Below are 12,804 nucleotides of genomic sequence, written 5' to 3'. Positions count from 1 at the left end.
CTCGGGATTTTCAGCATCAGGGGCCATTCCCGCTCGGTATTCCCGGCTCGCGGCCATTCCCAGCCGCTTTTCCCGCGGCCATGGCGGGGCTACCGGGCCCACCCGCGGGGCTACCGGGCCCACCCACGGGGCTACCGGGCACACTCGCGGGGCTACCGGGCCCACCCGCGGGGCTACCGGGCCCACCCACGGGGCTACCGGGCCCACCCGTGGGGCTACCGGGCCCACCCACGGGGCTACCGGGCCCACCCGCGGGGCTACCGGGCACACCCGCGGGGCTACCGGGCCCACCCGCGGGGCTACCGGGCCCACCCGCGGGGTTACCGGGCCCACCCGCGGGGCTACCGGGCACACCCGCGGGGCTACCGGGCCCACCCGCGGGGCTACCGGGCACACTCACGGGGCTACCGGGCCCACCCGCGGGGCTACCGGGCACACCCGCGGGGCTACCGGGCCCACCCGCGGGGTTACCGGGCCCACCCGCGGGGCTACCGGGCACACCCGCGGGGCTACCGGGCCCACCCGCGGGGCTACCGGGCCCACCCGCGGGCCGATCCCAGCGCTGAAGCCGCCTCCTCTCCCCCCCCCCCCCCCCTCCAGCGGCAGGAGCGGGCCCCGCTGGAAGCAGGAGGGATCCGGGAGCGGCTGCCGGCACCGAGGGGACACGCACGGGGTAAGCTCGGGGCCCGGCAGCCGCTCCCAGGGGCCCTCCCATCCCGGAGCTCCCGTCCCGCCCGCTCATCCCGGGATTTTTCTTTGTTTGTGTTCCAGGAGAGGAAATCCGGGAGCTGGACATGGTGCCTGAGGCGCTGCTGCACCCCGAGCGCCCCACCTTCATCGAGCGCCTGGCCGGCAGCTTCACCAAGAGGAAACGCTCCACGCCGCAGAAATTCGTGGGTAAGGGGATGGGGTTTTCCAGGGAAAAGATGGAAAAATCCGCTCGGGAGATGAATCGGGAATGGTTTGGCGAGGGGGGGGGGGGGGAAGGGGGAGCGGGGCCGGGAGCGGCGTCGGGAGGGGAATCCCCACACAAAGGCCTCGAGATGAGGCTCAAATGAACAGAAAAAACCCTCAAATTAACCAAAAAACGGCTCCAAAAATTTTAAAAAAAAAGCAATAAATTGAAATGAAAAGAAAAGCATCTCATTTTTTTTAAAAAAAAACTTTAATTTAAAAAATCCTCCCCTCACATTGAAAAAACCCCACATTAAACAAAAAAAACCCTCAAATTACCCCCCCCCCCCCCCGCCTCAAATTAACAAAAACCCAAGAGGAAACGCTCCACGCCACAGAAATTCGTGGGTGAGGGGCTGGGGTTTTCCAGGGAAAAGATGGAAAAATCCTCAGGGAGATGAGGGGCGGCCTCAGGGATTTGTGGGGTTTGGGGGGGGGCCGGGAGCGGCGCCGGAAGGGGAATCCCCACACAAAGGCCTCAAATTAACTAAAAACCCCTCAAATGAACAAAAAACCTGCTCAGAATTAATAAAAAACAAACCTGATCTGAAAGGAAAAGGAACTCATTTTAAAAAACCTTTAAATTTAAAAAAACTCCCCTCAGATTGAAAAAACCCACATTAAATGAAAAAAATCCCTCAAATTAACAAAAAAACTGCTCAAAATTAATAAAAATCCCCCTGAAATTAAAAGAAAAGGAACTCATTTAAATAGAGCTTTAAATTTAAAAAATCTCCCCTCACATTAAACAATCCCTCAAATTAGCCCCACAAATCAGCAAAAAACCCCTCAAATTAACAAAAAAACCCCTCAAATTAACAAAAAACCTGCTCAAAATTAATGAAAAACAAACCTGAACTTAAAAGAAAAGGAACTCATTTAAAAAACCCTTTAAATTAAAAAAAACTGCCCTCAGATTGAAAAAAACCACATTAAATGAAAAAAATCCCTCCAATTAACAAAAAAACTGCTCAAAATTAATAAAAACAACCCTGATATTAAAAGAAAAGCAGCTCATTAAAAAAACCTTTAAATTTAAAAAATCTCCCCTCACATTAAACAATCCCTCAAGTTAACCCCACAAATCAGCAAAAAAACCCTCAGATTAACAAAAAAACCCTCAAATTAACAAAAAACCTGCTCAAAATTAATGAAAAACAAACCTGAACTTAAAAGAAAAGGAACTCATTTAAAAAACCCTTTAAATTTAAAAAAACTCCCCTCAGATTGAAAAAACCCACATTAAATGAAAAAAATCCCTCAAATTAGCAAAAAAACGGCTCAGAATTAATAAAAACAAACCTGAACTTAAAAGAAAAGGAACTCATTTAAATAGAGCTTTAAATTAAAAAAATCTCCCCTCACATTGAAAAAACCCCACATTAAATCAAAAATCCCCTCAATTTAACAAAAAACCTGCTCAAAATTAATAAAAACCAAACCTGAAATTAAAAGAAAAGGAACTCATTTTAAAAACCCTTTAAATTTAAAAAATCTCCCCTCACATTAAACAATCCCTCAAATTAGCCCCACAAATCAGCAAAAAAACCCCTCAAATTAACAAAAAAACCCTCAAATTAACAAAAAACCTGCTCAAAATTAATGAAAAACAAACCTGAAATTAAAAGAAAAGCAACTCATTTAACTAGAGCTTTAAATTTAAAAAATCTCCCCTCACATTGAAAAAACCCCACATTAAATCAAAAAAAAACCCCAAATTAACAAAAAAAAAGCTCAAAATTAATAAAAAAACCCCCTGATGTTACAAGAAAAGGAACTAATTTTAAAAAAACCTTTAAATTAAAAAAATCTCTCCTCACATTGAACAATCCCTCAAATTAACCCCACAAATTAACAAAAAAAACCTCAAATTAACAAAAAACCTGCTCAAAATTAATATAAACAAACTTGAAATTAAAAGAAAAGGAACTCATTTTAAAAAACATTTAAATTTAAAAAATCTCCCCTCACATTGAAAAAAGCCCACATTAAATCAAAAAACCCCGTAAATTAACAAAAAAACTCAAACCCCACACAAAGGCCTCAAAAGTGGGCCTCAAATTAAGAAAAAACCTTAAATAATTAAAAAAAAAACCCTTAAATTAAAAAGATTCCCCCTCAATTTAAAAAATTCTCCCCCTGAATTAGAGAAAAACCACCTTAAATTAAAAAAAGCTCAAATTTTAAAAAAACCCTCTCGAATTTAAAAAAACGCTCCTCAAATTAACAAAAAACTCCTCAAATTAACAAAAAACCCCTCACATTTAGAAGATCCCCCTCAAATTAAAAACTTCTCCCCTCAAAATGAAAAATTACCCCTCAAATTTAAAAAAACCTCCTTAAATTAAAACAATCCCCCCTCAAATGAACAAAAACCCGCTCAAATTAACAAAAAGCCCTCCAATTAAAAAAATCCCCCTTCATGTTAAAAAATACTCCCTTAAATTAACATGAAACCACTCAAATTAACAAAAAAACCTCCTCAAATTAACAAAATGCCCTCATATTAAAAAAATCTCCCCTCATAGAAAGAAAAAACCTTCAAAGTTAAAAAAACCCCCTTAAAATAAAAAGAAAAACACCCTCAAATGAACAAAACCTCAAAAAAATTCTCCCCTCAAATTAAAAAGAAAACCACCCTTAAATTACAAAAAACAAGGTCAAAATTTTAAAAGTCCTGAAACTTTAAAAATCCTCATCAAATTTAAAAAAACCTCCGAAAATTAAAAAAAAAACCTCAAAAAAAACCCCCTCAAATTAAAAAAAAAACCCTCAAATTAAAAAAAAAACCCTCAAATTAAAAAAAAAAACCCTCAAATTAAAAAAAAAAAACCTCAAATTAAAAAAAAAACACCCTCAAATTAAAAAAAAAAACCCTCAAATTAAAAAAAACCCCTCAAATTAAAAAAGAAAAAACACAACCCTATAAAGAAAAAATTCCCCCCTCAATATTGGATATTCCTGGAATTTTTGGGGCATTCCCCCCACCTCTCTCCCCTCCCCCTGTTATTTATGAACCTTTTAAGTTGCATTTTGATAATTTTGGGGTTTTTAACCCCCCCCACCCCCCAAAAAAAAAATCCCCCTGGAATTTTGGAGACTTCCCCCCCCCCCCTCCAGCTCCTGGCCCCATTCCCAGGAAAAAATGAACCCAAAATTTGGGGCTGAACCCCCTTAGGACCCCCCCCCCCCCAGCCTGGGGGGAGCTGCTAAATCCCAAACTTAATCCAAGGAATTCCTGGAATGGGACACAGGGACCCCCACCCCCCCCCAGGATCATTCCCAAATCCCTCCCCCATTGGGTTTGGGGTTTCCTCATAGTCCTGATCCCGACCCCAACCCCAAACCTGCCCACCCCAACCCCTGTCTCCGATTTTGGGATGCTCTGGGGGATCCCAAAACCCCAAACCTGCCCACCCCAACCCCTCTCTCCGATTTTGGGGTGCTCTGGGGGATCCCAAAACCCCAAACCTGCCCACCCCAACCCCTCTCTCCGATTTTGGGGTGCTCTGGGGGATCCCAAAACCCCAAACCTGCCCATCCCAACCCCTCTCTCCGATTTTGGGGTGCTCTGGGGGATCCCAAAACCCCACACCTGCCCATCCCAACCCCTGTCTCTGATTTTGGGGTGCTCTGGGGGATCCCAAAACCCCAAACCTGCCCATCCCAACCCCTCTCTCCGATTTTGGGATGCTCTGGGGGATCCCAAAACCCCAAACCTGCCCACCCCAACCCCTGTCTCTGATTTTGGGGTGCTCTGGGGGATCCCAAAACCCCAAACCTGCCCACCCCAACCCCTGTCTCTGATTTTGGGGTGCTCTGGGGGATCCCAAAACCCCAGACCTGCCCACCCCAACCCGTCTCTGACTTTGGGGTGCTCTGGGGGTTTCCCCATCCCACCCCAACCCCTCTCTCCGATCTGGGGGTGCTCTGGGGGATCCCAAAACCCCAAACCCACCCACCCCCCCAACCCCTCTCTCCCATCTGGGGGTCTCCCAGCCCCACCCCAACCCCTCTCTCTGATATTGGGGTGCTCTGAGGGATCCCAAAACCCCAAACCTTCCCACCCCAACCCCTCTCTCTGATATTGGGGTGCTCTGGGAGTGTCCCAACCCCTCTCTCCGATCTGGGGATGCTCTGGGGGCTCCCAAAACCCCAAACCCACTCCCCCCACCCCCTCTCCCTGACTTTGGGGTGCCCTGGGGATGCCCCCATCCCATCCCAACCCCTCTCTCTGACTTTGGGGATCTCTGGGGGTGTCCCCGCCCCACCCCAACCCCTCTCCCTGACTTTGGGGTGCCCTGGGGGTGCCCCCATCCCATTCCATCCCATCCCAACCCCTCTCTCTGACTTCGGGGTGCCCCGGGGGTGCCCCCATCCCATCCCACCCCAACCCCTCTCCCTGACTTTGGGGTGCCCTGGGGGTGTCCCCATCCCATCCCATTCCATCCCATCCCAACCCCTCTCTCTGACTTTGGGGTGCCCTGGGGGCGTCCCCATCCCATCCCAACCCCTCTCTCTGACTTTGGGGTGCCCTGAGGGTGTCCCCGCCCCACCCCAACCCCTTTCTCTGACATTGGGGTGCCCTGGGGGTGCCCCCATCCCACCCCATCTCATCCCACCCCATTCCATTCCATCCCATCCCATCCCATCCCATCCCATCCCATCCCATCCCATCCCATCCCATCCCATCCCATCCCATCCCATCCCATCCCCTCTCTCTGACTTTGGGGTGCCCCCATCCCATCCCAACCCCTCTCCCTGACTTCGGGGTGCCCTGAGGGTGTCCCCGCCCCACCCCAACCCCTGTCTCTGACATTGGGGTGCCCTGGGGGTGCCCCCATCCCACCCCATCTCATCCCACCCCATCTCATCCCACCCCATTCCATTCCACCCCATCCCATCCCATCCCACCCCAACCCCTCTCCCTGACTTCGGGGTGCCCCGGCGGTGTCCCCGCCCCACCCCAACCCCTCTCCCTGACTTTGGGGTGCCCTGGGGGTGCCCCCATCCCATCCCATTCCATCCCATCCCAACCCCTCTCTCTGACTTCGGGGTGCCCTGGGGGTGCCCCCATCCCATCCCAACCCCTCTCCCTGACTTTGGGGTGCCCTGAGGGTGTCCCCGCCCCACCCCAACCCCTGTCTCTGACATTGGGGTGCCCTGGGGGTGCCCCCATCCCACCCCATCTCATCCCACCCCATTCCATCCCATCCCATCCCATCCCATCCCATCCCATCCCATCCCATCCCATCCCATCTCATCCCACCCCATCCCATCCCATCCCATCCCATCCCATCCCATCCCATCCCATCCCATCCCATCCACTCTCTCTGACTTTGGGGTGCCCCCATCCCATCCCAACCCCTCTCTCTGACTTTGGGGATCCCTAGGGGTGTCCCCGCCCCACCCCAACCCCTCTCTCTGATATTGGGGTGCTCTGGGGGCTCCCAAAACCCCAACCCCTCTCTCTGACATTGGGGTGCCCTGGGAGTGCCCCCATCCCATCCCATTCCATCCCAACCCCTCTCCCTGACTTTGGGGTGCCCCCATCCCACCCCAACCCCTCTCCCTGACTTCGGGGTGCCCTGAGGGTGTCCCCGCCCCACCCCAACCCCTGTCTCTGACATTGGGGTGCCCTGGGGGTGCCCCCATCCCACCCCATCTCATCCCACCCCATTCCATTCCATCCCATCCCATGCCATCCCATCCCACCCCAACCCCTCTCCCTGACTTCGGGGTGCCCTGGGGGTGCCCCCATCCCACCCCATCTCATCCCACCCCATCCCATCCCATCCCATCCCATCCCATCCCATCCCATCCCATCCCATCCCATCCCATCCCATCCCATCCCATCCCATCCCATCCCATCCCCTCCCCTCTCTCTGACTTTGGGGTGCCCCCATCCCATCCCAACCCCTCTCTCTGACTTTGGGGATCCCTAGGGGTGTCCCCGCCCCACCCCAACCCCTCTCTCTGACTTTGGGGTGCCCTGAGGGTGTCCCCGCCCCACCCCAACCCCTGTCTCTGACATTGGGGTGCCCTGGGGGTGCCCCCATCCCACCCCATCTCATCCCACCCCATTCCATTCCATCCCATCCCATCCCATGCCATCCCATCCCACCCCAACCCCTCTCCCTGACTTCGGGGTGCCCTGGGGGTGCCCCCATGCCATCCCATCTCATCCCACCCCATTCCATCCCATCCCATCCCATCCCATCCCACCCCAACCCCTCTCTCTGACTTTGGGGTGCCCTGGGAGTGCCCCCATCCCATCCCATTCCATCCCAACCCCTCTCCCTGACTTTGGGGTGCCCTGAGGGTGTCCCCGCCCCACCCCAACCCCTGTCTCTGACATTGGGGTGCCCTGGGGGTGCCCCCATCCCACCCCATCTCATCCCACCCCATTCCATTCCACCCCATTCCATTCCACCCCATCCCATCCCACCCCCCCCCCAACCCCTCTCTCTGACTTCGGGGTGCCCTGGGGGTGCCCCCATCCCATCCCACCCCAACCCCTCTCTCTGACTTTGGGGTGCCCCGGGGGTGCCCCCATCCCATCCCATCCCATCCCATCCCATCCCATCCCATCCCATCCCACCCCACCCCCTCTCCCTGACTTCGGGGTGCCCCGGCGGTGTCCCCCGCCCCACCCCAACCCCTGTCTCCGCCCCACAGGCGAGAAGCAGATGCGCTTCGCCCTCTCGGAGCTGCCGTTCGATGTCAGCCCGGGCTTCGAGAAGGACGTGGACGTGGTCCCCGCCCGCGGCCACCCCCTGGACCCGCCCTACGCCGGGCCCCTGTCCCTGCTGGGCGCCGGGGACCCTCTGCGGCCGCTCCGCCTGGCCACGAACTGCATCACCGAGGTGACCCCGGTCATCAGCTCCGTCTACACCCAGATCCAAGCGCTGCCCGCCCGCCTGGAGCTGCCGCGGGGCCGCGAAGCTTCCGAGGACGGCCCGGAAGGGATCCCGGTGATCTTCCGCAGCCGCGATCCCGGCGGGTCCCCTTCCAACGGCTGCCAGGACTCCACGGACACCGAGAGCATCCAGGAGGAGCGGCCGGGCGGCAGCAGCCGGCACAGCCCCGCGTACGCCAAGGAGGAGCCCAAGGAGGGGCCCGAGGGGGCGGCGCGGTGCTTCCCGAAGGATTCGCTGCGGGTGCTCAACGAGGACGGCGAGCAGCTGCGGGCGTTCTGCTGCGAGCACTGCCGGGTGCTGTTCCTGGACCACGTCATGTTCACCATCCACATGGGCTGCCACGGCTTCAGGGACCCTTTCGAGTGCAACATCTGCGGCTACCGCAGCCAGGACCGGTACGAGTTCTCCTCCCACATCGTGCGCGGCGAGCACAAAATCTGAGCTTGGAAAAATCGCCCCCCCTCCTCAAATTCCCCGGTTTTCTCCTCCCACGTGGCGCGCGCGGCGAGCTCGAAATGGGAGGTTGGAAAGATCGCCCCGCCTCCAATTTCCTGATTTGTCCCCATTTTCCCCTCCCACATCGTGCGCGGCGAGCTCGAAATGTGAGGTTGGAAGAATCGCCCCGCCTCCAATTGCCCGATTTTCCCCAGTTTTCCCCCATTTCCCGCCATTTTTCCTGATTTTCCCCGGTTTTCTCCTCCCACATGGTGCGCAGCGAGCTCGAAATGGGAGGTTGGAAAAATCGCCCTGCCTCGAATTACCCGATTTGCCTCGGTTTTTCCCCATTTTCCCCTCCCACATCGTGCGCTGCGAGCTCGAAATGTGAGGTTGGAAAGATCGCCCCCGCCTCCAATTGCCCGATTTGCCCCGGTTTTCCCCCATTTTTCCCGATTTTCCCCCACGTTCCCCGGTTTTCCCCTCCCACATCGTGCGCGGCGAGCTCGAAATGCGAGGTTGGAAAAATCGCCCCGCCTCCAATTGCCCGATTTTCCCCCGTTTCCCCCCATTTTTCCCGATTTTCCCCGATTTTCTCCTCCCACATCGTGCGCAGCGAGCTCGAAATGTGAGGTTGGAAAGATCGTCCCGCCTCCAATTGCCCGATTTTCCCCCATTTCCCCCATTTCCCCCCATTTTCCCCGATTTTCCCCTCCCACATGGTGCACGGCGAGCTCGAAATGCGAGGTTGGAAAAATCGCCCCGCCTCCAATTGCCCGATTTGCCCCGATTTTCCCCCGTTTTTCCCGGTTTTCCCCTCCCACATCGTGCGCGGCGAGCTCGAAATGTGAGGTTGGAAAGATCGCCCCGCCTCCAATTACCCGATTTTCCCCAGTTTTCCCCCATTTCCCCCCTTTTTCCCGATTTTCCCCGGTTTTCCCCTCCCACATCGTGCGCGGCGAGCTCGAAATGTGAGGTTGGAAAGATCGCCCCGCCTCCAATTGCCCGATTTTCCCCCATTTCCCCCCATTTTTCCTGATTTTCCCCGGTTTTCCCCTCCCACATCGTGCGCGGCGAGCTCGAAATGCGAGGTTGGAAAAATCGCCCCGCCTCCAATTGCCCGATTTTCCCCGGTTTTCCCCCATTTTTCCCGGTTTTCCCCCATTTTCCCCGGTTTTCCCCTCGCACATCGTGCGCGGCGAGCTCGAAATGCGAGGTTGGAAAAATCGCCCCGCCTCCAATTGCCCGATTTTCCCCAGTTTTCCCCCATTTCCCCCCATTTTTCCCGATTTTCCCCCATTTTCCCCTCCCACATCGTGCACGGCGAGCTCGAAATGCGAGGTTGGAAAAATCGCCCCGCCTCCAATTGCCCGATTTGCCCCGATTTTCCCCCGTTTTTCCCGGTTTTCCCCTCCCACATCGTGCGCGGCGAGCTCGAAATGTGAGGTTGGAAAGATCGCCCCGCCTCCAATTACCCAATTTTCCCCGGTTTTCCCCCATTTTTCCCGATTTTCCCCTCCCACATCGTGCGCTGCGAGCTCGAAATGCGAGGTTGGAAAGATCGCCCCGCCTCCAATTGCCCGATTTCCCCCCATTTTTCCCGATTTTCCCCGCTTTCCCCCCATTTTCCCCTCCCCGTCTTTAGCGCGGCCCCTCCCCTCCTTAGGGCATGGAACTGTTGGGTTGTGTTGTTTTTATTTTTTTTTTTTCTTTTATACTCCTTTGCACTGACTTTGGCTATAAAACAACAACAACAAAAAGTATTTAAAAACAACAAAAAAAACACCCAAAACCAGAAACAACCTCCCCCCCCCGCCGACCCCACTCCCCAAAAAAAAACCGACCGGCCCCGCCCAGGGGGAGACCTTTTTTATAAACGGAATTATTTAAATATTGAATAGGAACTGACTTTTTTTTTTTTTTTTGTGCTTTTTTTTTTTTCCCCCCTTTTGCCCCCGTTATTTATTAAGCTTTTCGGTTGCTCTTTTGATAATTCTTGGGGGGGGGGGGGGGGGGAGTTTTTTTCACCCACCCCCCCCCAAAAAAAAACAAAAAAAAAGAAAAAAAAAAAAAGAAAAGGAAAAGAAAAAAAAAAAGATGAAGAAGACAAAAAAAAAAAAGGTCTCACTTGAATTTTGGAGACTGTTCCCCCCCCTGCCCCGCTCCCGCCGGCTCCGAGCCCGGCACTGCCCGGCCCCATTCCCGGGCTAAAGGAACCTCAAAATTCGGTGCTAAACCCCCCCCACCACCCCCCCTCCCCCACATCCGGGACCCCCCCAAACCCCGGCCTGACCCCCCCCCCCCCCCCCCCCAGCCCAGGGGGAGCTGCCCCGTCCCGAGCTTTAACCGGGAAACCCCAAAATGGGACGTGGGGACCCCCTGGCATCCCCCAGGATCCTTCCCAGAGCCTTCCCGGATCCCCCCCCCCCCCCCCCCCCCCCCCGAACCCCTAAAATGAAGGATGAGGGTCCCACGTTGGATCCTGGGGTCTCCTCCTCCTCGGCACGTGCAGGGTGGGACCCCCAGATCTGGGACCCCACCCCCCCCCCCCCCGAGTTTGGGGTCTGACAAAGGGGGGGGGAGCTCAGAGGACCCCAATCCCAGCCCCCCTCAGTCCTGGGGGACCCCACCAGCCCCATGGGGACCCCACCTCAACCCCCCACCCCTCAGTGCTGGGGGACCCCTTGCTGCAGCCCCCCCACCCATATGGGGTCCCCCCAGTCCCCAACCCTTCAGATCTTGGGGGGACCCCCCGGCCATGGGGACCCCCAGTCACAGCCCCCCCCCCCCCACATGGGGTCACCCCAGCCCCCAGAACTGGGGGATCCCCCCCACCGAGTGGGGACCCCCAGCCCAGGCCCCACCCCTCAATGCTGGGGGGACCCCTCGCTGCAGCCCCCCCACCCATGGGGTCCCCCCAGCCCCCACCCCTTGGAATTGGGGACCCCCGCCCCAGACCTTCAGTGCTGGGGACCCCCAATTGCAGCCCCTCACCTTTGAGGACCCCACTCCTTGGAATTGGGGACCCCCACCCCAGACCTTCAGTGCTGGGGACCCCCAGTTGCAGCCCCTCACCCTTGAGGACCCAAATCCCTTGGGACTGGGGGACCCCTCGCTGCAGCCCCCCCACCCATGGGGTCCCCCCAGCCCCCACCCCTTGGAATTGGGGACCCCCACCCCAGACCTTCAGAGCTGGGGACCCCCAATTGCAGCCCCTCACCCTTGAGGACCCCACCCCTTAGGACTGGGGGGACCCCTCACTGCAGCCCCCCCCACCCATCTCTCCAAACTGGAGACCCCCACCCACAACAACCCCCAGAACCCCCCCCCCCCCCCACCCCCTCAGTACTGGAGACCCCCCAGAACTGCAGACCCCCAACCTCAACCCCTCACCTATACAAGCCCCCAACCCCACGACTGAAGGACCCCTCGCTGCAGCCCCCCACCCCCACAGAGACCCCACCCCTCAATTCCGGGGGTCCCCTCCCTCAATTCCGGGGGTCCCCTCCCTCAATTCCGGGGGTGTCCCCCCCACCCCCCACCCCATTTTGCCCCCGTCGGGGGTCCCGCGTCCCCCGGCCCAGGATGCATAAAACGCCCCCGCGGTGGCTGCGGGGGCCAAACCAAAGCTGTCCCCTCCAGGGGACACCACGAGCACCTCAGCAGCGCCCGCTGCCCCCCCTGCGCCCCCTCTTTCCCTGCTTTTTTTGGGGATTTTGGGGCGTTTTCCCCCCTTTTTTTTCCCCCCCCCGCCTCTTCTCCCCCTCCTCCACAGCGCCTGGCAGCTCGGGGAGGGGGGGGGTGGGGGAGGAAGGGGGGCTCGGGGCAGGGGGGGGGGGGGTCCCCCCGTTCTCAGCCGCCCCTTTTTGGGGGGTGCCCACGGCCCCCACGCCTCCCCCAGCGCCCAGACCAACCCAAAAACAGGGGGCTTTTAACCCAAAACAGGGTTTCTAACCCCCAAAGTGAGGGTTTTTTAACCCAAAAACGGGGGGCTTTTAACCCAAAACAGGGTTTCTAACCCCAAAGTGAGGGTTTTTTAACCCAAAAACGGGGGGCTTTTAACCCAAAACAGGGTTTCTAACCCCAAAGTGAGGGTTTTTTAACCCAAAAACGGGGGGCTTTTAACCCAAAACAGGGTTTCTAACCCCAAAGTGAGGGTTTTTTAACCCAAAAACGGGGGGTTTGAACCCCAAAAAGGGGTTTTTTTGAACCCAAATCAAAGCTCTGCCGTTTCCAGCCCCTCTTGGGTTGGTTGGGTTGGGGTTTTTTTCCCCCTTTTCCATTTCTTTTTTCCATTTTTTCTCCCACTTTTCCGTTTTCTTTCTCCCTTTTTTCCGTTTTCTTTCTCTCCTTTTCCTTTTTTTCCCCACTTTTCCTTTTTTTTCCCCCCTTTTCCATTTCTTTTTCCTTTTTTTTTTCCATTTTCTTTTTCCCCTTTTCCATTCCTTTTCCCTTTTTTCTCCATTTCTTTTTTCCTTTTTCCCATTTTCTTTTT

The 12,804-nt window shown here is 55.4% G+C and overlaps 1 protein-coding gene across 1 annotated transcript in view; it reads left to right on the top strand.

Moving 5' to 3' along the window:
- The window catches only part of LOC138100931 (zinc finger protein Eos-like), a 53,180-nt gene extending 44,280 nt beyond the window's left edge, over positions 1–8,900 (top strand). Inside the window, exons 7-8 of the mRNA XM_068998755.1 lie at positions 772–897; positions 7,633–8,900. Coding sequence (XP_068854856.1) covers positions 772–897; positions 7,633–8,315 — 809 coding nt within the window. The 3' untranslated portion in view covers positions 8,316–8,900. The remainder of the gene's footprint in view (positions 1–771; positions 898–7,632) is intronic.
- Positions 8,901–12,804: the final 3,904 nt, after the last annotated feature.

Source organism: Aphelocoma coerulescens, unplaced genomic scaffold (genome assembly GCF_041296385.1).
Source record: "Aphelocoma coerulescens isolate FSJ_1873_10779 unplaced genomic scaffold, UR_Acoe_1.0 HiC_scaffold_168, whole genome shotgun sequence".
NCBI lineage: Eukaryota > Metazoa > Chordata > Aves > Passeriformes > Corvidae > Aphelocoma > Aphelocoma coerulescens.
This window is presented reverse-complemented; position numbering and strand designations above follow the sequence as displayed.